Source organism: Drosophila persimilis, unplaced genomic scaffold (assembly GCF_003286085.1).
Source record: "Drosophila persimilis strain 14011-0111.01,24,50 unplaced genomic scaffold, DperRS2 tig00000663-arrow-arrow-pilon, whole genome shotgun sequence".
Lineage (NCBI taxonomy): Eukaryota > Metazoa > Arthropoda > Insecta > Diptera > Drosophilidae > Drosophila > Drosophila persimilis.
This window is the reverse complement of record NW_020825331.1, coordinates 367,464-388,147: the sequence shown is the minus strand read 5'-3', so window position 1 is coordinate 388,147 and position 20,684 is coordinate 367,464. Positions and strand designations below refer to the sequence as shown.

Genomic DNA, 20,684 nt, shown 5'->3' with positions numbered 1-20,684 from the left:
ATATACATATATATATTTGTAACGTTATCATACATAACGAATGCAACAAATTGTTAACCATATACACCCACACACACACACACACACACACACGCAAACACGCGCATTATTATACATATATACCTATGTGCATATGCATATGTATGTATATATGCATGGAAAATACGTATATTATATGCTATTTGTCGCCTGTCTGTCTGTCAGTCTTTGGCGTTTTTTTTTTCATTTTTGAAGATTTTGTGCCTCTGCCTCTGCCTGTGCCTGTGCCCCACCCACCCACTCGTTGTCTCCCATTCGTATGTTTAGTTTTTTTTTTTTCGTCAGCATGTATGTGTGTGTGTACCTGCTATAAGAAAAGAAAAAAAGAAAAACGAGAATTCAGTGCATAGAACCCATTTTAGGTGCCTTAAATTATTTGCTTTAACATTTTGTCAAAATTGTGTTTTTTTTTTTTGTTGATTTTGTACAGAATTTTGTTTGGGATTAGCGAAAATTGTATTCGATTTAGTTTTTCGAGAGTCACAGATGGTGCTGCGCATGAGCTGATTGTGCAAAATGGATCAGATTTATTTTAGATACATATACATATACAGATATATTTTGTATATTCTAACCTCAGGCAGGGATCCTTCCCCGCTACCCAGACAGGCGACATTTGAGCAACAATATAACAATATATTTGGTTCAAAATTATGTAAATGACGACTTGTTGTAAAGCGAGTATTGTACGTTTTTCGCATAAATTTAAACATATTTTATGAAATACTTTTTGTGTGGTTTGTATATGATTATTTTTTTTTGTTTGTTTTTTGATAATGAAAAGAAAAGAAAGAAAGTATGAATAATTAAAAACATTAGCTTTTAGTTGTGTGTAGTATTACATGCATATAAACACACACACACACACACACACACAAACACACACACGCATTGTATAGTATACTATATGAATCCCCAATTAACAAATTATTTTTATTTAATTTTTTTTTTGTACTGTATATACAAATTATTTTCATTTTAAAGTTATGATTTCATTCCTCCTTTTCCCCCATAACATACATGCATATGTATTGATATATAGTAGGTATATATATATATATATATATATATATATATTTTACGCATTTTGTTTTGTTACCCGACACGGAAAGGACATGTAGAAAGCGAAAGGGAAGAGGAAACCGAAACAGAAGGAGAGTAGGAAACGAATGATAGAAATGAAACCCCAAGCGCGCAACGTTGCTATATAAATATTATTATTAAATAAAAACCAATTTTTTGTTAGAGTTTAGGTAGTTATTTTTTAAAAATTGTATTTTCTATTATATATATATATTATATATGTGTACATATATGTGTATGTACATCTACTATATATGTATATGTGTATATTGTATTTTTATTATGATTTTTTTTCAAACAACAAATAAATGTGGATTTCTATAATGCTATAAATGACGACACAATAAAGAGAAACAACAAATATTAAGAATAAATGTACAAGAATAAACCAGAAACAAGACAATTGTTGCATAATTTAAGCTGTAGCATAAGGAATGCTAAAGAAACTCTATCCTAAAGATATGAAAATGATCTTCTATGTACAAAATGGCAATCAGTCAGGCAATGGTGATGCTGGATGCTGGATGCTGGATAGTGTGGCTTCAGAGCTTGGCCTGTGGACCCGTTCCCGAGATCTGGTAGACAAATTTGTGGGCGACATCGTAGTGGGGATTGCAGCTCTGGCGCACGCGCTTCAGCCAGGCCCGGATCTTAGGGTACTTGATCCTCACATCGTAATCAGCCATGCCTAAGGTCAGAGAGAGGTCAGAATTCACACTCAAAGTGCACTCAATCCAATCCACTTACGTGTCTGCTCAATCTCACAGGCTGCAAATATATCTGCAACGCAGAGGCTGGATCCCGTCAGGAAGTCGCTGCTCTCCAGCCACACCTCCTCGACGACGTCCAGGTTGCGCTCCATATGCATGCGCATCATCTCGATCTTGGCCTCCGTGGGCGTGCGGCCGGTGAGCAGCGGCTCCAGCCACACGGTGCGGAAGTACATGGCGCAGGTGAGGCGCAGCGAGATGTGGTGCCACTCGAGGAACTCATCCACGCGACTCTGGTCGACAAAGTACTTGGGATACAGATGCTCGGGTATCTTGCCCTTGGCACTGAGATACCGCAGTATGGCCACGCTCTCGGCCAGCTTGTTGCCATTGTCGTTGATGCAGGGCACGCGCTGGAAGCGGTTTATATCGCGCTTGAAGTCATCGGTCAAGTGCTCTCCTATGGCGGGGGGCAAAGTGCAAAGATTAGATTGGAGCTACGTATGATTAGGGGCACAGCACCCACCATTCCTCAGGGCAACCACGCAGTCCTCAAAGGGCATGCCGCTCAGGCGAAATATGATGAACAAAGCCCGCGAGGGCTGCGACATCAGGTCGTAGTAGTACTTGATCGGCGACGGCGACATCTTCAGGTTCGTTGTCTGCCTGGTGGGAGCTGCACAAGCACAAGAGAACGGATTAAACAGAATTGCAACAACAGTCCAAAGATCACACAAATATGTGCCCCTCTTCCCAAGAGACAGCCCAGCCGGTGAAGCGGCCCCTCAATGGCGTGCTTTGGCACAAGCACTCACCAGAAGCACAGTTATTCGACTGAGCGATCAATGAGGCAAAGCTCAGCCAGCAAAGCTTGTAGGTCACGAGAGCGGGAGAGAGCAAGTGCGAGCTTTGAGGGCGTGCGTGCGTGCGTAAATAAGCTTTACGATATTTAAGAGAGAAGAACGAAAAGCTTTACAGTATTTCGCGTCTGGCGTGATCTTTTGCTCTGCGGAAGTGTGGAAGAGTTTTAAAGGAGTTCGAAAGAATACGGAATGCAAAGTGGACCAAAACTGTTTCATCACTCAGGTATGTTTCAAGATCTACTCTAGTGCCTTTTATTGGAATTTGGAATTTTTATTCTGAACAGTGCAAAAATTTGCATTGCCTTAAGCTTAAGAAAATATTTCATTATCACAATCTCAAGTGCGACATTCACTTCACTCATAAATCACAATAAGACCCGAAATGATTAGCCTATCGGCGGGATCGAATATGGGATCACACCATATTTATCTATTGCTACTGCGAACAACCCAGAGGGGAAATGAAAGCGGATAGCAGATATGAGACTCACTTTTTCTGCCTTCCTCAAAGGCCTTTTGGAGGTGCTGCTGATCCTCCGGTCCCTGGCTGAGGCCCAGCAAAGTGGCCAAACGCGACGACATTCTGTTTTTTTGTGGTGTGATCACGGGTCGCCTCTTCTGCGGAATGGGTTGATTGCAGCTGCAGGGGTGCCTTTTATATGGTAGTTAGTACATATGCTAGCAAATTGGATGCTAGTCGGATCAGAACGAATGCGAATGAGGAGGAGGCAAGTAAACAGAAATGGAATAACAAAGCGCAAGGCGAAATCGGACACTCGAAGAGCGCGCGCGAGTAGGTGTGCGATAAGACGGTTTCCCCCTGCCTAATCATCCGTTCCATTCGTTCACCCTGCCTCCCCGGGGAAACATATGTACATATGCAATGCCGCCACAATGCCCACTCGTCGTCATTTGTTGTTGACCAAGATTATCGATCAAGTTGCTGGCCCATTGGCAACCACACCAGGAATGGCCAAAGCACCAATGTTCGTATAGAGTATACAATATACGTATGACCAATATATACTGGTTCCGAGGAAGGTCCGTCCGCCGGCCTGCCTTATCGTTTGATAGTGAGAAATTGTTTACCTCTGTTGCCATTGGGTTTGGTTTTGGGATTGGGCTTGGGGATGATCATCAGCTGATGGATCTGGATTTATCGTATGTTCCGTATTTCCGCTCCCCGAAAGTTGTTCTATTTTTTTTTGTTTATCGTATATGTATGTGGTATTTATTGATTTCATTTTAAACATTTTCTTTGTGTTCATTCATTTGGTTTATTTTGTACTTGCTACATACGTATAGGTATATGTATATAGTTCTGTTCTGTATATGTATAGGTATATGGTATGCACTTGTAATTGAGATAAAATCAGATAAAAAGCAGATGATTTATACCCGGCTCTGGGCTGAGTAGAGGTACATTTACAAAGATTGTTGTCTGAGTTCTGTCTGGTTCTGTTCCTGTTTATCGCATAATTTACGGGGTATAAAGATACAATATAGGTTTAGTAGTAATCCACAACATTTATACTCGGTGTAGAGACAGAGAGAGATCACACAGGGAGGAAGGTAATGGTAATATATATATGTACATATATAATCCCTATATATCTATATATAATTTGGGTGTGTATACATATATATGTATGTATATATTTATATAAAAAATAAGATACAACTCAAATAAACAACAACGAATTTGAAGTTTCGTTTTAGTTTGATTTTGGTTGGGTTCTGTTCGGTTTCGGATTCGGTGAGCAGCTTTTAGAGTACAGATATTCAGATACATGCATAGTATAGACACTCAAGATACATATGGAATGCTTGTAATTATTATTATTTGAGTTCTTTCGACTTATTGTTGTTTTGATTATTACAATCATAGTTTAGATTCAGATCTCATTTTGATTTATTTCATTTATTATTTGTACATATATTGCGTGTGTGGTGTAAAGTGCGTTTCAGTGCTGTAAGACTGTTCTCATCTATTCCTTTTAATTGCATTCCAATTTTTTTTTGTGTCGCTCCATCAAGTGGCTTTTGTTACACTGTTCCCACAGCAGTTCTGAAATGCCCTATATATAAGTAGTGTATATGGTGTATATTCATAATTTGATTTGCCTTTGATATAGGCGTGATAATTACATTGCACTAATTTGATTCTCAATATCGTATATCGTACATATGTATATCGAATATGCTCGTATATATAACTATATATTTTGTATATCTGCATGGGTCCCATGAGGACCCACACATATTCAAAAAAAAAACAAAAAAAAAAAACACAGTTAGATTCCTATACAGTATACAGTATATGGTAGATATATATAAGATTTCAATCGTTACCATTGATTTGTAGAGTCTTTTGCATTGTCAGCCCCTGTTTTGGTTTTTGTTTCGGTTTCCGTTTCCGCTTGTTGGGGATATGCGTGAGAAATGTTTTGTTTGGGAAGAACACAGCTTACATTCATATAAATACAGATACAGTTACAGATACAGTTACGGTTACAGTTACGGTTACAGTTACAGTTACGGTTACATTTAGAGTCGCATGATGCACGTTGCATGTCGCATATAAAGAAGACATCGAGTGAGAAACAAAAGTATTTCCTATGCATACTATTTATTGTTGCCTTTTCTTTTTCTTTTTTTTTTGATTTCTTTTGGTTTGATTATCCTTTTTGGCAAACGAAATTTGACTGACGATCCGAACTACGATCTATAGTCTCTATGGGTCTACTGGTCTACTATTACTCTACTACTCGTTTAGTATAGTGTTTTCCCCTCTACTTGTTCTCGATGATCATCTGCAGCTGCAGGACGAGGCTCCGAGCCAGCTGGAGCACTGCCTGGGCATTGTGGCGTTCGGCCATTTCTGCAAGAGAATCGACTATGAATCGAATAATCTAAAAAAAGTCGGTGTTCGCATACCATTGAAGAACTTGATGACATCGGTAAAGTCCATGCTGTTGGAGAGGATGATGTCGCGATAGGTCTCGAGCAGGGCCAGGGCCAGGAAGAGGACAAAGTGCCCCGAGGCTATATGCTTGGCCGCCCAGATCACCTCCCAAGTGGCAAAGACATCGTCGTAGACGAGCTCCCTCTTGAAGTCCAAGAGGAACCAGCGGTAGCAGAAGTAGAAGTGCGTGTAGTCCCCGTTCGAGTCCATCAGATCATACATCTCCGAGTCGAGGATTTGTATGAGAGATCTGCCATTAAGAGAAGATTATAAGCATATAACAGGCGTAAAGAAGATCAGATAAGATCCTACCGCATGTTGGCAAAGTGCATGTCCATGGCACCGCCGCTGGGAAAGTTCTCGATCATGCGCTCCATGAGCTTGCAGAAGCAGCTGTAGCTCAGGGACTCGTCGTCGAAGATGACCAGCAGTGGGGCCACCAGATCGCACATGCCCTGCATGTAGCCCACGTCCAGATGCTCCCACACATACGTGGATATCACGTTGCGCAGCTTGTCCAGATTCTCGTTGGCAAAGTACCAGTAGTTGCGATCGCATCTCTGCACATCCTTCTCGATCCGATGCAGATTGAGGCCGAACTGTTCGAGCAGCTCACTCTGCGGATGGCAACAAATCGTCAAGGATCATCGAGGGTACGTATACGTATCATGGAGATGCTCTACTTACACTGTAGACGCCACCATTGGAGCTGGCTGGGGAGGCGCAGGCCGACTTTGGCTGCTGCAGGGCATCCAGGGCCGCCGCCTGCTCCTGGACGGGGGACATCTGCTGACTGTTGCCGGCCTTGGGGCTGCGCTCCCAGTTGGCAAGGTCCACCGAGGCGTTGGTGATGATGACAGCTGCCTGCTGCTGCTGCTGCTGCTGCTGCTGTGGGGGCTTGACCTCCTCCTCGTCCTCGGGCAGCTGCAGATCGTCGGCGCTGAGGTACTCCGGACTGAGGACGCTGCGGCTGCGGCTGTCGCTGGGCTGGTGGGGGGCTCCGCCGGGTCCCACCGTCTCGTAGGAGGATGCTGTTGACGTAGAGCAGCTGGCTATGGGCGGCTCCGCGTTGATCTTCTCCTGTTGCTCCTGCTCGGCCTCCTCATCGAGCTCGTTAAAGTTCTCGCCCTCGTCCACATGGCCCGAGTCCGTGCTGGTCTTCATGGCCCTTGGAATGGGCTTCACGCACAGGTGCATGCCACTAACGGACACCTCCTCCTGCTGCTGCTGCTGTTGGTGTTTCTGCTTCTGCTGCTGGCCATGGATATGCTGCTGCTGCTGTTGCTGTCGCTGCTCGTCATCGAACTCCAGGTCGCCCGGATCGGATATGTCCGAGATGTCCTCGAACACCTCGTTCTCCAGCTCTCCGCCCGCGTCGAGATCGGCGGCACGCACCGTCCGATCGTTGCCGCTGTTGCTGCCGCTGGAGCTGAGCTTTGCCACCGCCCTGGCGGTCTTCTCCTTCTCCCGCTGCTGCACAATGGCGTCGACGGCCAGCCACTCGCTCATCGTCGTCTCGTAGTAGTGCTTGCAGGTCTCGTCCTGTTTTTTACGCTCCTCGCGGGTGGACCCGAAGGCGTAGTGGCCCAGCAGGTAGGGCCACACCTCCTGCCGCAGATCCGGCTGTACGCCGCCAAAGTACACCAAGCGATAGAACTCGGTGGCATTCTCGAGGACACCATCCGCATTGAGGAGCTGCCAGCGCTCCTTCGTGAGACCCTCCTCATCGGCTTTCACTAAAAAGAAACAGAAACCGCCGTAAGCAACCATGGACCGCATGGGAAGCCTGCAGGAACTCACTTTCTGGCGTGATCCGGCCATGCACCAGTCCGGAGAGATGTGTCCGCACCGTGGATAAATGACGGCAGTAGGCCAGCCAGCCGTAGAAGGCCCGGGAGATGATCTGGCGGCGCATGGTGGAGCAGACCATCTCGATGCTGGTGTTCTGGGCGTGCTGCTGTTGCAGCAGCAGCAGCGGCGACTCCACCGGATACTGATCGATGGAGAGGCTCTTGTTCGAGCAGTCGCTGCTGCCGGTGGTGGAGCAGCTGCTCAGCTGGGCGCGACGCGGTGTGCTCCGCACAAAGTCCAGTATCGAGTGGGTGGCAGCGAACTCCTCGTGCCGGCTCTTGCTGACAATGCGAAAGACATAGTCGATGGGGGTCTCGTCCACGGACTCCATCACCGATGGAAGGATGCGCCGGCGCATGCTCTTCGGCCAGAGGAACATCTTGCCGATGCCGCGCTGCGACCAGAGCGGCGGATCCAGCTGTCCGTGCGGCAGCAGGCCCGTCTCCAGGCAGCTGAGGAACTGCTGCATGTGCCCGCCCTCCGGGAAGTGGATGGGCGGTCGCTGCACCCCGTCCTGGCCCACCAGGATGACGGTGCCGCCGCTGTCCTCGCCACGGCTCTGGTGGCAATGCACGTACACGATCTCGTCCACGTTGATGTTGAGGGCGTACGCCCAGAAGGCCTCCTTGTCGATGTCCTCGCCCTCGTCCGCCTCGTTGTAGCCGTTCATCAGCTGATTCGGCGTCCACTTGATGGTCAGCGTCTGGATGTGCTGGTGCAGACTCAGGTAGCCGGGCATCGGCTCGGCCACGTCCTTCGGCAGGACGTGCACATTGTTCTTGCCGTAGAGCAGCGTCGCCTTGGCGTTCTGATGCAGCGACTCCACGTAGTCCTTGGCCACGCTCGCCGTTGCCATGGACTTGAAGGAGCCGGTGCTGGCCTCATCGGAGCTGGTGTTCAGGCTCCGCTTAAAGTTGATGATCGCCGGCCGCGAGCAGGTCGACGAGGAGCGGCGACCCGAGCTGATTCGATGACGTTGCACCTGGAACAGAAAACAGAATAGAGACACGCCCCAGGGGGAACAGAGATGGGACTCACAAGCTCATCCGCATGCGGATCGGTCCAATAATGGTCGGCTGTCTTGGCCCGCGTAAACTCTAGGGCACAGGGCCCCACCAGCAGGGAGCTGAGAATGGATCCATAGTCGGAGTCGGCCACCAGGGAGTCGCGGTCGTAGAAGCTGCTGGCATTGCTCACCAGATACTCGATGATCTTGGTCAGACGCTTCTCGTAGAGGGCCAAGCGGATCCACAGATACTTCATGCTGACCAACGCCATGCTCGAGCTGCTGACACTGCCACTGCCACTGCCACTGGCACTGGCACTGACGGCGGATGCGGTGGAGGCGTTGCCGGTGGCATTGCTGCTGCTGCTGGCGGACTGCATCGAATTGCTGCTGCTCTTCTTCAGCATCGGGGGCCGCTGGAAGCTGTCGCTGCTGGAGGATGAGCGCTTGTTCGGGTCCATCGCCTCGATCTCCTGCACCAGCTTGCTGATGTGCTCCGCCTCTGGGCAGCTCTTGGCGATCTTGTGCAGCAGGGCCGTTGTCGAGGAGGTCTTGAACAGACCGAGGGCCCGACGGCGCAGTCCCTGGCTGAGGCAGGCCTCCACCGCGCCGCAGAGCGACGTCACCGAGCTGCTCTCCTCGTGGACGTACTTCTTGGTCACCGCCTCCTCCATCAGTTGCTTCACCTCCTTCTTGACGCTGGCTATCAGCCGCTCCTTGTAGTCGCAGCCATCTGGAATAACATCATCATTATCACCATCTGTGCGGCAAAGTGAATCTCATAAAAAGTATAGCCCCCCGCAGGGCCTTAAAATGAAATCACAGCGACAACGCCCCAATGTCAAATACCCCCGCCGTCAGACCCTGCCTCCTGCCACATCTACGAGTTTTGTGTGTGTCCCCCGCCACTGCCACTGGCACTGCCACTGGCACTGGCAGCGTCACATCCTTCCTGCACTCTGAAATTCAATATGTTCAACATGGGCCACCCCCCCCAAATCACCAGAGCACACAGAACACAGAGCCGGGTCGTGCTCCCCCTGCGGCCTGCTGCTGCTGGCTGCTCCTCCAAATGTTGACCACTTTGGCCACGCCCACTGAGGAACAAGCACAAATGCTAATGGCATTTGCACTCAAAATTCATGATGTGATGTCCTACGGCCATGGATAATTTCATTTTCATTAATTGTTTTCCATTTAGAGAGGGCTCCTCGGATGGCTGCGGGAATGCCCGAATGACAAATGACAACACACAGATACTGATACAGATACTATATAGAGAGAAGATACAAATATCCCATCCAAGGATGACGAATGATAAATAATGGTTCAAGGATTCCGAATGAATTATAGCCAAATGGCGGGAAGAAGCGCACAGCGCAAATTGCAATAAATTTTCACATAAAAGAATGCAAATTTTCAAGAATGAAGAATGATCTAAAGCTGGAACGTTGTAGAGAAAACGATCCTGATATATGACTAAAGATACATAAATATCTGCACACTCGTTACGCTCGTACGCCAACCCCCGGCTCACTCGCTTCCACCACCTGTTGGGGGTTTTCCTCATCTTCCTCACATTCAGGGGGTATGGGATATCGATGTGTCCCAGTATTGGGGGTTCGGTTTTAGGGTTTCCCCCAAATGCACTCAGCAGTAAAGTCAAGTCGCCAGCTGCGTGTCGAGCTCATTATGTGTGTCCTTTCCGCGTTTTAATGCTGATGATGACGATGATGATGATGTGGAATGGTGTATTGGTGGCGGCGACACTCTGCTGATGTCTGGGACGCCGACCGAGTTGTCGCCAGGCCATGTCCTTGCCACTGGCTGGGGCTGAGGCTGAAGCTGTGGCTGTGCGGCTCCGATGGATGGCTGGATGGCTGGATGGTGCTCGGGGCTTCCCCGTTTTAATTACTGCTCCTTTGTTGCACCATTTTCATTTGCTGTGTGCAACATCGCTTAGTTTTTATGCGGCACACATGCAATTAGCATTTAAATGGCCAGCGGGGAGGAGGCACCAAAGTTTTAATAACTTAATTTCTACTGGCATGGGGCCAGTGTGGCATGTGGCATGGGGCATGGGGCATGAGAACGGTGTCAGGGCAGCTGGCAAATGCAAATATCAACAGCGACACACAACAGACAGATGGAGAGATGGTGATGGCAGAGAGCAAAAGTTTCTATTTGTCTTTGGTTGATTTGTATAATTATTTGCTTCTTTGTTTGCCCCATGCCCCATGCCCCATACCGCATGTTGACGCTGCACAAATGAAAGGAAATACATTGGATAATGGTTACTGCCACAACACCCCTCCCCATCCCCATCCCCATCTCGATTCCCGTCACCTACTGCCTTTGGACATTGGATCTGGCGACAAAGTAAAGTTTAAAAACCATCGGGGAATGGCCAGCATTGACAGGAGTTGAAACAGGAGTAGAGAAAGGAGCTGCAGGGGCAAGAGCAAGGGGCAGCAGGAATATTTAAAAGGAATCAAGCAGCAGGGACAGACCGAGGAGCAACAGGAACAAGGGTGCTCAAAGAGTAGGGCCAAGAGCAGAAGGGAAGCGGGTATGACGCAGGACCATGAGCAGCTCCTTGCAGCCACAGGAATTGGACTGCGAACATAAGGCAGGACAAGAACAGAAGCAGAAGCTGGTCCACGAAGCAGTGGGAATCGGAACGAAAACCAGACGAATGGAGAGCCAATGGGTAACTCTCACGTTCTAGGCGACCTCGAGTATCTCCCACACCCGACTATTCGTGGCGGTATGCTTCAGGCGCACAGAAGCCACAGAAGCGGATGGAAATACTATGCGAGTATAGCGGAAAGAGCTTACAGTTTAAACGCCACATTCTTAATAGCCCTGTATTTAATGGTTAATGGCTTCTTCCGCCGCAAATCTCTCCGAAGCCTCATAAAACACTTCCCCGAATCTAATGACCCTTTGACTTCACTCTGTAGGTCCCTCTCACTGGGTCACTGGATCCTCCCCACCTTTGGGTGTTGCTGCTGTTCATCGGAATTCAAGTGTTTGGAAAGCACCAATCAGCACTTTCGGATGAGTGTGCGTGCTTGTTTGGTGAATATCGTTTTGACCGCTATTGACGGACACTTCCCTAGCTCCCCAGTCACTCCCAGTGCTTCTCGACCATCTGTACACCCTGATGACGATGGTGCTTGATAGGAAGCAAGGCTGCGTCATTGACTGCGATTCCACCTGCTTCCAACACCTAATCCACAATCAATCCCTAGGGCGTTTCATTTTCCACGTGAAAAACTCAAAATAAATTGCAAATTGGAATAAATTAATGTAAATCGTACTTCAATAGAATGGAGAAGACTATGGCTTTCGATGGCCTCCCTGTAGGGATCGTAATCGTAATTTCATTTGGCCCTCAAATGCCAATTGATGGCTTTAACAGATTCATGCTCAGGTTCAGACTCAGCGAGAGTTTTGGCCAACCCAACCACCCAGCAAACCCTTAATTGGGGGAAGCGGTCTGGGTGCCACAATTTTAAATTAAGCTCCAAAGCGAATCGTTTTTCTATTTTCAGCCGGCGACATTTTTTGCTGTTCGTTGGTCCGGATTCGATTCGATGGCCCGAAAGGATATTTATAAAGATGGCCATCTACATATTTGTGCGTGGATGCACGATATAAATACTTTACATTTGACCTTTTTTTAGAACGATTTTAAAGATGGTCAGTACCAATGCAAACCTCAATTTCTGAAGGCCTTTGACATTGAAAAAAGTTCTCACGTAGAAGCAGACAGAGATCCCCAATGCATCCCAAGAAAAAAAAAAACCGTGGAGCAAGCAGAAAACTGGCCTAGTAAAAAGAGACACAGCCATCTTTAAATTAAATATACATTTCAAATAGTCTTTTATATTACAATATCAAACTTTTTCTGATATGTTCGGGGTCTTGAAAATTTTAATGAATTAAGTTTTTTGTGATGACAAAATATTTGTATTCAAATTTATGTTTTTTATTTGCAATTCTGAAAATGCAGCTATAAATTTTGATTACCATTTACCATTTTATGCGGTATTTTGACTTTGAAAACTCGGAAAAAGTCGACGAAAATTTGGTTCTTAAGTTTTTATATTTTATTTGTGCAGGTGCATTAATTGGGCGTCGTTTAAGCCAAGGATAAGAGATCTCGGTGCCAATATACCGGCATAAATATTTAATTCGAAGTGTAACTACTTATACGGGGCTGGTCGCTCTGAACAGACAACAATTCCAGTATACACTCGAACGCACTGGTATTCATATCTGAATATCTAAATATATGTATGTATATTCTATGTAATGCCTGGGAGTTTATCAATCTGACCAACTTGTTCGTATGTACGCATATAATTAAGATAAACACTTAATTAGACAATGGAATATGGTGGCAAAGTATGCCAAAGTGTGTGTGTGTGTGTGTGCCGCCCCTATCCCCCACATCCTATCGGTGCTACATCTGTCTCTTTGTTTTTGTTTTTGTTTTTGTGTGTTTGCCTTCGCTTTCAATTCATTTTGTGGCCAAATGAGCTTTCGGCTGTACCTTTTCCTTTTTTTTTTTTTTTTCGTTTTTGGGAGAGAAACACCCGCATAAACAGATAACAAAATACACATATACGCGTACATAAGACGATACATGTACATGCATATAATCATAGAGAGAGCCAGAGAAAGGGAGGGGCGGCGGTGGGTGGTGTAGGAGTGGAAGTGCGAAACTGCGACATTAATTACGGTCTAATGTACTCGTACTCGTACTCGTATTCGTATTCGTATTCGTATGTGCTTGTGTGTGCGCCGGAGTACGAGGGCTTGTCTGGTGCTTGTTTCAACACGCAAACTGCATTACCATTGGATCCACACAGAGCCCAACTTAATTTGGGATACGGGGGGCGAATGTGGCATAACCCATGGGGAAAGGAAAGCGGGGGGACTGAACATATGGATATGGATTCCTTCGATGTTTACTGCCAATAAAATCACACACCCAGCAACAAAAACAGCTATTTCTCTCCCTCATTACCCTCTCAGGAATAAAGTTTATCGGAGTTTCGTTCTTGGGAAACTTAAGGAACCATAAGTTTGTCTGAATACCGTGCTCATTAAGGGGACCGGTTTCCCCAAATAGGAGAGGACTTTCCTTGTCGAATCTGAGAAAAAGCCAGCAATTCAGTAGATTAATTAGAGTCATGGGAGACAAGTGGCACACCCCTCCCTGAATACGGAATGCATATTTTTTTGTTTGTTTGTTTCAATGCAGTCGCCAATTATGGGGTAATACTAAGACAAAGATCAAGTATTCATTAAGGGATTAAAAATGAATATGCTTTGATATATTTGAGCCAGGGATTTCGCATTATGGCAGTGTTTTAGCCGGAAAAAACCGCACAAATTTGCAGAACTTTTCATAAATTCATTTAAAAAAAACCCTCATTTCATTAAGATCTTCAAATAAACTTCAAATAAGAGCTTAAGTATAGATTTAGCCTAGAACGCACATCATTTTGCCAATGGAATTATCACTCATCCGCCCTGGATGCTCCCCTTCAGACCGTGGCCTGTAAATCCTACTCAAAATAGCTGCAGTCAGTGGTCTGGCCATTTCTGACCGCAAATTGAACTGAAATTGCGACACAAAGCCCCCGCAGGAGGACATTTTGCCACATCTGCAAAGTCGCCAAGCGACAAAAAGTGTTGCCTACTTTTTTGGGCAGCCATTCCAGTCTCCATTGAATCGAATGCGTAAGCCAAAGATCAGTGCTTGGCCTAAAGCTATGGCAAAGGTCACTAAAAGGGGATGTGACTGCCCCCTTTCAGCAATCCATTACCCGCCTACACACACTTACGTGCACTCGTGCATACCCGTGGCATGTGGTGCACCCTCTGACATTTTACTACGTGGCTGCACTCGGTGGAGGGAGCCCCTCAAACTCAATTGGAAAGGTTTGCTCGGCATAATTAGGATTTCAGTTCAACATGGAGATGGACGTGGGCGAGGGCGAGCGTGTGGGGTGGTGGATGCAGTCAGCAAAATGCAAATGCAAATGCAAATGGAAAATGAAGAAATGGCAAATTGCAAACTGCAATTGTGGAATGGTAATTTTGATTGCAGCAAGCTCTGATTTCTGATTTCTGCAGCACAACATTCTTGAGCACAAGAAAGCAACCAGAGACCACTCCGTAACTAGTGGAATGTGCAGCAAAGGTCAGAGGCGGATAATTAAAGCCCAGAGAATTTCATCTTAATTGCAAAAAGCCAACAAATTGCATTTTCTTACGGCAGCAACAGCAACAGCAGCCACAAAGAGAGACAGAAAGAGAGAAAGAGAGAGGGAAGCCAAAAGCCCACATAGAAGGTGAAGAAAGTTCCTGAATCAATATGATAGCCTCTGGCTCTGGCTCTGGTTCCGCCTCTGTTATGTGAAACTCAATGATCGAAGCGCAAGGAACTGGAGCAAACTTTCAGATTAACTAATTAAAGATGCCGGGTCGACTAATAGCCAGGCAATTGTCGCCGGTATCTACGGAATTTAAGATAAAAATTGCCTCTTGTTGAGCTCTGCATGGACACAAAAACATAGCCGTCTGTTTCTTCAGCCTTAAGTCATAATACTGGCTTCAACTGTCTTTGATTTCAATAATACTGGGCCTTCATCCTAGAGCACTCTAGGATCTCTATTCAATAGTTGAAGGCAGGAATATCGCCTATTAAAGTAGCCCCATAAAACTGCGATCGTTATCAATTTAACAATATATGGAGAGCAATGCCAAGGATACTTTTAAGGAATTTGATTGACAAGTTGAGGAATTTCTCTTTTGCAATTTTGCTCACTTAGAACTTGAGAAATTTTTGTGCCATCCAAACGGGGAAACTTTAGCAGGCATTCCAAAGGGGCAACGACAAAAACCAACGATGAAAGGACAATCGAGTGGGTCGGAGACAGGGACAGGGATCAGGGCTTGGAGCTGAGACTGAGACAAACACTGGGGCTGTCATGTCCAAGGGGGGCTGGACGTAAAATAAATGATGACCAGACAGTGGACTTTTAATTTTGAAGGAGAGCCAGAGCCTAACCAGAGGGACGCCCTGACTCTGCCTCCTGACACTGACTTTTGGGCTTAATATTAATGGCTCTGATAGGACGCACAGGACGCACAGGACACACAAACACGCACACGCACGGCACGGATAACGAGTCTCTGTTGCCCTGACAGTAAGTCGCCCATCTTTAAGGGCTTTTGTCGGGAAAGAAAACGTGCCACAAAGTAACGGTACAGCAGTACAGGAGTAAATCCAAGGACAAGTCCAAGGGCAGCGGAATGCGCTGCAACAACAGATTTAAGATGGAATGCGAGCATTAATCCGTGGACCGAGAGGCAGAGACTACAACAGAAATCCATTACCCCAAGCAGATTGCTTTTTGTATGGACATACAGATCATTCCCGAGCGAGCACTGAGCCCTGGAAGATCGTGTGCTCCCAGTGGGAGTCCTTGGCCAACTCTGGCACGGCATTGGATGGGTCCCCGTTCCCGTGGGCTCCCATGTGGAGGAATCCGCTGAAAGCTTTTTGATCTCCCATTGGATGCTTTTTGGCTTCCATTATTGTGGGCATGCGGGAGATTATAATCGGTGCGTAGCAATCCCTTGGAGGCGCCAGCTCGAAAGCACATACGGCTTTACGACCCGCATACTTAACGCACACGTGCACCTACGCGTCTCCTCTGTGACCCCACTGTGCCCCACTGTGAGTGTCAACGAAGGGACTCAACGACAGGTCCGAGCTGAGTGACTGACTTTTCCCAGTCAATCTCGGCCTTAGCCCACAGCTAATGCCATAATTGAGCGATTGATAGAGGCCACACCATCATCATCAACCTCATCGTCATCCTCCCGAGCCTCGTCGCCCGTCGGTGGCGGATATGCATCACCAGAGCCCTTCACGTTCGCCCACATCCGAGTGGGAAGTGCCGCCAGGCCCCGGCGGAGAATGAATGTCTGTGTGCGGCCAAGGCAAGGCCGCTAGCCAGAACAGGCGAATAAAAAGTAAACAGACGCCCACGCGCCAAGCGCCACGTTCCACTCCACTCTCTCTATGGCACGACACGACACGGCACGGAATTGACTATGGCATGGCTCTTTCCTCTCCTCTCCCAGTCTCGTGTTAGTATTCGTTTCACTACCACATTGATGTGGCCAATTGCCTTTCATTCATAAAAGTTTTACGTTCATCCAAGGGAAGCCATAAAGCAACCAACTGGCTTTGCCCCATCTATGCGTCCCATCCGTCAGTGTCAGTGTTGCCGTGCCCCGTGCCCCATGCCCCATGCCCCATGCCCCATGCGCCGTCTCCGTCACGAAAGAGTCACTGCAATGAATGCACTGGGAGAAATGCAAGATCGAGCAACGTTTCCCTAGGTGCAAGTCCCCTGCCCACTCGTCTATATAGGCTCATTTCGTTTCAGTGTTGTAAAACTACCAATTGTCCCTTTCAGTGTTACGCTGTGCAACACTACTTGTTCGTCTTTTTTAATTAGTTATTGTTTTTTCCTAGAGCTTCCGAGGTGCTGGTGCCTAGAAAGCCTAGAAACATCCCCAGGCATTCGCCATTGGACGGCCAAATCGCTCGTAAGAAAACGATTGAGGCCAAGGATCTCGAAAAATGCACCCAAGAAGATGTGAAAAATGCAAAAGCAGGGATTGGGCACAAAGGGATTACTGCCTGTGGGATTACTGTTTCGTGTGACGGAGTTCCCACCGCCCCTTACCCCCACCCACACCTACAAGGTCGTTCTCGTTGGGGTCGAGGTGCGTAAAAAAATGGATGGAAAATGATTCAGCTCGGGGCTCGACTCGACTCGAGCTGCCTTAGGACGATGGACGAGATATCTCCTGGGTATGGGTCCACTTTATGTCATCGTTGCCGTTGCATCTAGTACATTTGCCTGCCCTTCTTTCTTCCTTCCTTTCTTTCAATCATATAAATATTGTCTCTAGATTGCATTTTTCAGTGGGAGATCAGTGTTTTTCTTGCAGTGTATAGAAACTGCACGGCTACAGCTCCAGCTCCTTCCGGGTGAAAGGGAAGCCTATCCTGGGGATCTAAAAAGACATACAACTCGTATGTATGTGCAAAGGTCTTAAGCAGCAGCACCGTCACGGTCAGAATGAATAGACGGACGGACGGACGGACGGAGGGACGGAGGAACGGACGGGCTTAATCTTTCGCAGACAATCAATCAGGAGAGTGCTGTTGCTGCTGCTGATGTTTCTGTTACAGCAACAGCCAAAGTCGTTACATTGGAAAGAGGGGGGGGGGGGGGGGGGGGGGGTGGTCAAGACTACCACCCACCCACCACCCGGCCAACCTGTTGCCGTGTGCCATGCAGTTTTTATGCGGCCTTGATTGTGGCTAAGCTGCAAGAAACACAAACAGCCACAGAGATAAAGTGACAGAAAGAAGCGGCAGCTGGAGCTGGAGCTGAAGCCAAAGGGCTACAGTCATGGCCGCCGCCAGCACTGGACACATTCATTTTCATTTCATTATGCTAAAGGCTCATCCGCCTTGGCCTTGGCTGATGGCTGGAAGATCTGGTCGGGTCTGCGGCTTGTGCAATGCAATGCCTGACAGCCAGATGGCCAGATAACCTGTTGCCAGAGAAACCAGGAGCCGCCGGGCAGGCTTACCAGCATAGTGAGCCACAGTGTTCAAGGAGCAGGAGCACGAGCGGGATCCTCCTTAACTAGTCATTAAAATGTTGTTTTTGCTTGGAGAAAACGACACAATATTTGGGTACTTCTGGATGGATAACCTGTTGAGAACCTCCTTCCTTCCCTCCGCTTAGTCGTAGACGAACTGTAAAACGGCATGGCCTTGAATACGTGTGCCCCATGCCCCATGCCCCATGCCCCATGCCCCTCATGGCATTGCAAACAAAAACAAAAAGATACACACTATTGTCGCATTAAGTGAAGCACCGCTCGCTGATTGCCCGGGATTACCGGAGCCGCAATGGGGGATGGCTTGGAATGGAATGCATTGCAACCATCCATACAATGCCCATACTCACACGAATGTATGCATATGTATGTATATGTATATGTGTGTGAAATATTAGCATGAAGCTTTCCAGTCATCGCTTCAATCGCCGCTTCCGCGGTGGGCGAGTGTGAAATCACGAAAATGTGAAAAGTGATGCCTGAATGCATCGACTATCTACAAACGCATCTACCCACCTACACATATATCTATGTGTGTGTGTGTATATGTATGTATGTTTTTGTATGTATTACCTGCATTGGTTTGCACCATTTTCGAGTGGCTCTTCGCGTGGAATTTCGGTGTGTGGGCGTGTGTTTTGGCGCTTACGGCGGCCTAGCTAGTCGTTCGGGCAGATTGCCCAAAGCTTTTTGCACCGTAATTCCTTTTTCGCTCGCTCTCTCCCTCTCTCTCTCTCTCTCTCTGTCACACGCGCGCGCGTAAAATGTATTTCGAAAATGTGGCTGTTTGTTTTTGTGCGAGGAGAAGTGTAAACGGCACACAGCAGCAACAGCAACAGCAACAGCGGCAGCAGAGAATGGATGTGCGATGAACGGTAAAACGGTAAAGTGTCGCCTGTGGGCTGCGCGTCTTTTCGCTCCCCTCTTAGACCCTCTTTCCGTTCCGTTCCTTTCCTTTCTGTCCTTTGCGCTTCCTTGCTTTCTTTGCTTGGATGCTCTTCCTTTTGGGCTCCTTCTTCTTCGCTGTTTTTGCTGTTTTTTCTGTTTCTTTTTTTTTTATATTTTCGGCTGCCTATTAACTAGTTGCTGCTGCTGCCTGCTCTGGTGCTTTATAAATAATTTGGCATCCTGCCTGCCGCCGGAGAGGAGCAACGAGCGCGCGCTCCCATCATTACAACAATATATCTCTCGAAGAAGAAACCGAAAGAAGGAAACTCTGAAGGAATAGCCGACTGACTGACTGACGACTGAATCACTGACCGAATGACCACGGACTCCACTCCACTCGACTCGTCGACTTTACGAACAACTGACCAAGTCCCTAATTATTATCCTTAGAAAGCGCGGCAGCCACTGCTTATCCCTCAACAACTGCACGCGACAAACTCCCAAGTAAAACTGAAAACTGAAACTGAAAGCAACCGAACGAACCGAACCGCCAGCCAGACACAAATTCTGACTCTGACTCTGACTCTGGCTATGACGCTGACGATGAGCGTGAACGACAACGACAACGACAGCGACAACAACAACAACAACTACAAGCGCACGAAGCTTGCTGCTCGCTGCTGCTGCTCGCTGCCTTGGTTTTTTTGTCCCACTGTGCTCCATACACCCGCCTCCATTACGCTACGTTTCGGAAGCTTTTCGCGTTGCGCCCTTTGGGCCATCGGGCATCTCGCTCGCACTTGCCTAGTACATATGCATACATATTGTGTGTGCTGTGTGTGTGTGTGTGTGCGTATTAACCGTTAACAGTTTGCTGACGTCGCACGCTGCGTGGTGAAAATCTGCCTGCCACAAGCAACAGGACGAAAACACGCCACATTCCCCAGCCTCACTCACACACAAATGCACACATATGTATATGCCGCATGGGCTTGCGCCTGTGTCTCTGTGTGTGTGTGTGTGTAAGTATGCCCCACATTTTTGGGCGAAAACATTTCGGGTGTAATGGGCCCGCTGTTGCTTCGCATTGAGTGTGCGCCATAACGCCTTGGCTTGGCCTCCCTGCCGCCCCAACCCTGCCCGCACCGATCCATTAGAGTGCTTAACATAACCTGCACCACGCTTTGGTTTCGTGTGTACCGAAATGTACGGAAACGAAATGTGTGCTTAAGCTTGTGGGGGGGGGGCTGGTTTTGCTTGCGTGCGTGCCCCAGTTTTGTGGCCCCTGTGTCTCTCAGGTGCAAGCAACTAAGATGCCATTAGAGCCCAGATGCCAGTAGTGTTGGTTAGCTTATTTCCCGGTTTCTGTGGTCCATTTAGAGTGTTGGTCAATGGAATTTTCTATGAAGAACTAAAGATAGTGCTACACTCTTGGAATTAGCATCTATATTTTATGTTTTGGTGCAAGCAGAGATGCCACAGATTGCAAATAAATAAGATAATATATATAAGGAGTACAACAGATGATGCTGATACGTTGGACT

The 20,684-nt window shown here is 47.3% G+C and overlaps 2 protein-coding genes across 2 annotated transcripts; both read right to left on the bottom strand.

The window, feature by feature from the left end:
* Positions 1-1,400: 1,400 nt before the first annotated feature.
* On the bottom strand, positions 1,401-3,304 carry LOC6599375 (glutathione S-transferase theta-1). Its single transcript, XM_002024513.2, has 4 exons — positions 3,187-3,304; positions 2,359-2,508; positions 1,870-2,292; positions 1,401-1,810 (listed from the first exon to the last, which is right to left on the bottom strand). Exons 1-4 carry the CDS (start codon positions 3,275-3,277, stop codon positions 1,665-1,667), a joined length of 810 nt encoding a protein of 269 aa, XP_002024549.1. The 5' UTR covers positions 3,278-3,304; the 3' UTR covers positions 1,401-1,664.
* A 1,599-nt stretch (positions 3,305-4,903) lies between these two features.
* LOC6599376 (small G protein signaling modulator 1) lies at positions 4,904-19,239 on the bottom strand. Its single transcript, XM_026991369.1, has 7 exons — positions 18,826-19,239; positions 8,550-9,250; positions 7,461-8,493; positions 6,348-7,396; positions 5,973-6,277; positions 5,633-5,910; positions 4,904-5,576 (listed from the first exon to the last, which is right to left on the bottom strand). Exons 1-7 carry the CDS (start codon positions 18,842-18,844, stop codon positions 5,488-5,490), a joined length of 3,474 nt encoding a protein of 1,157 aa, XP_026847170.1. The 5' UTR covers positions 18,845-19,239; the 3' UTR covers positions 4,904-5,487.
* Positions 19,240-20,684: the final 1,445 nt, after the last annotated feature.

Bases quoted from the DNA above. Each gene is read 5' to 3' on its own strand.
- LOC6599375 (XM_002024513.2), bottom strand. From the start codon at position 3,277: ATGTCGTCGCGTTTGGCCACTTTGCTGGGCCTCAGCCAGGGACCGGAG. The intron at 2,509-3,186 runs GTGAGTCTCATA...GTGCTTGTGCAG, and splicing joins CTTTGAGGAAGGCAGAAAAA to CTCCCACCAGGCAGACAACG. The intron at 2,293-2,358 runs GTGGGTGCTGTG...CCCCCGCCATAG, and splicing joins CGTGGTTGCCCTGAGGAATG to GAGAGCACTTGACCGATGAC.
- LOC6599376 (XM_026991369.1), bottom strand. The intron at 6,278-6,347 runs GTAAGTAGAGCA...TGCCATCCGCAG, and splicing joins CCAATGGTGGCGTCTACAGT to AGTGAGCTGCTCGAACAGTT. The intron at 5,577-5,632 runs GTATGCGAACAC...ATTCTCTTGCAG, and splicing joins TGTCATCAAGTTCTTCAATG to AAATGGCCGAACGCCACAAT.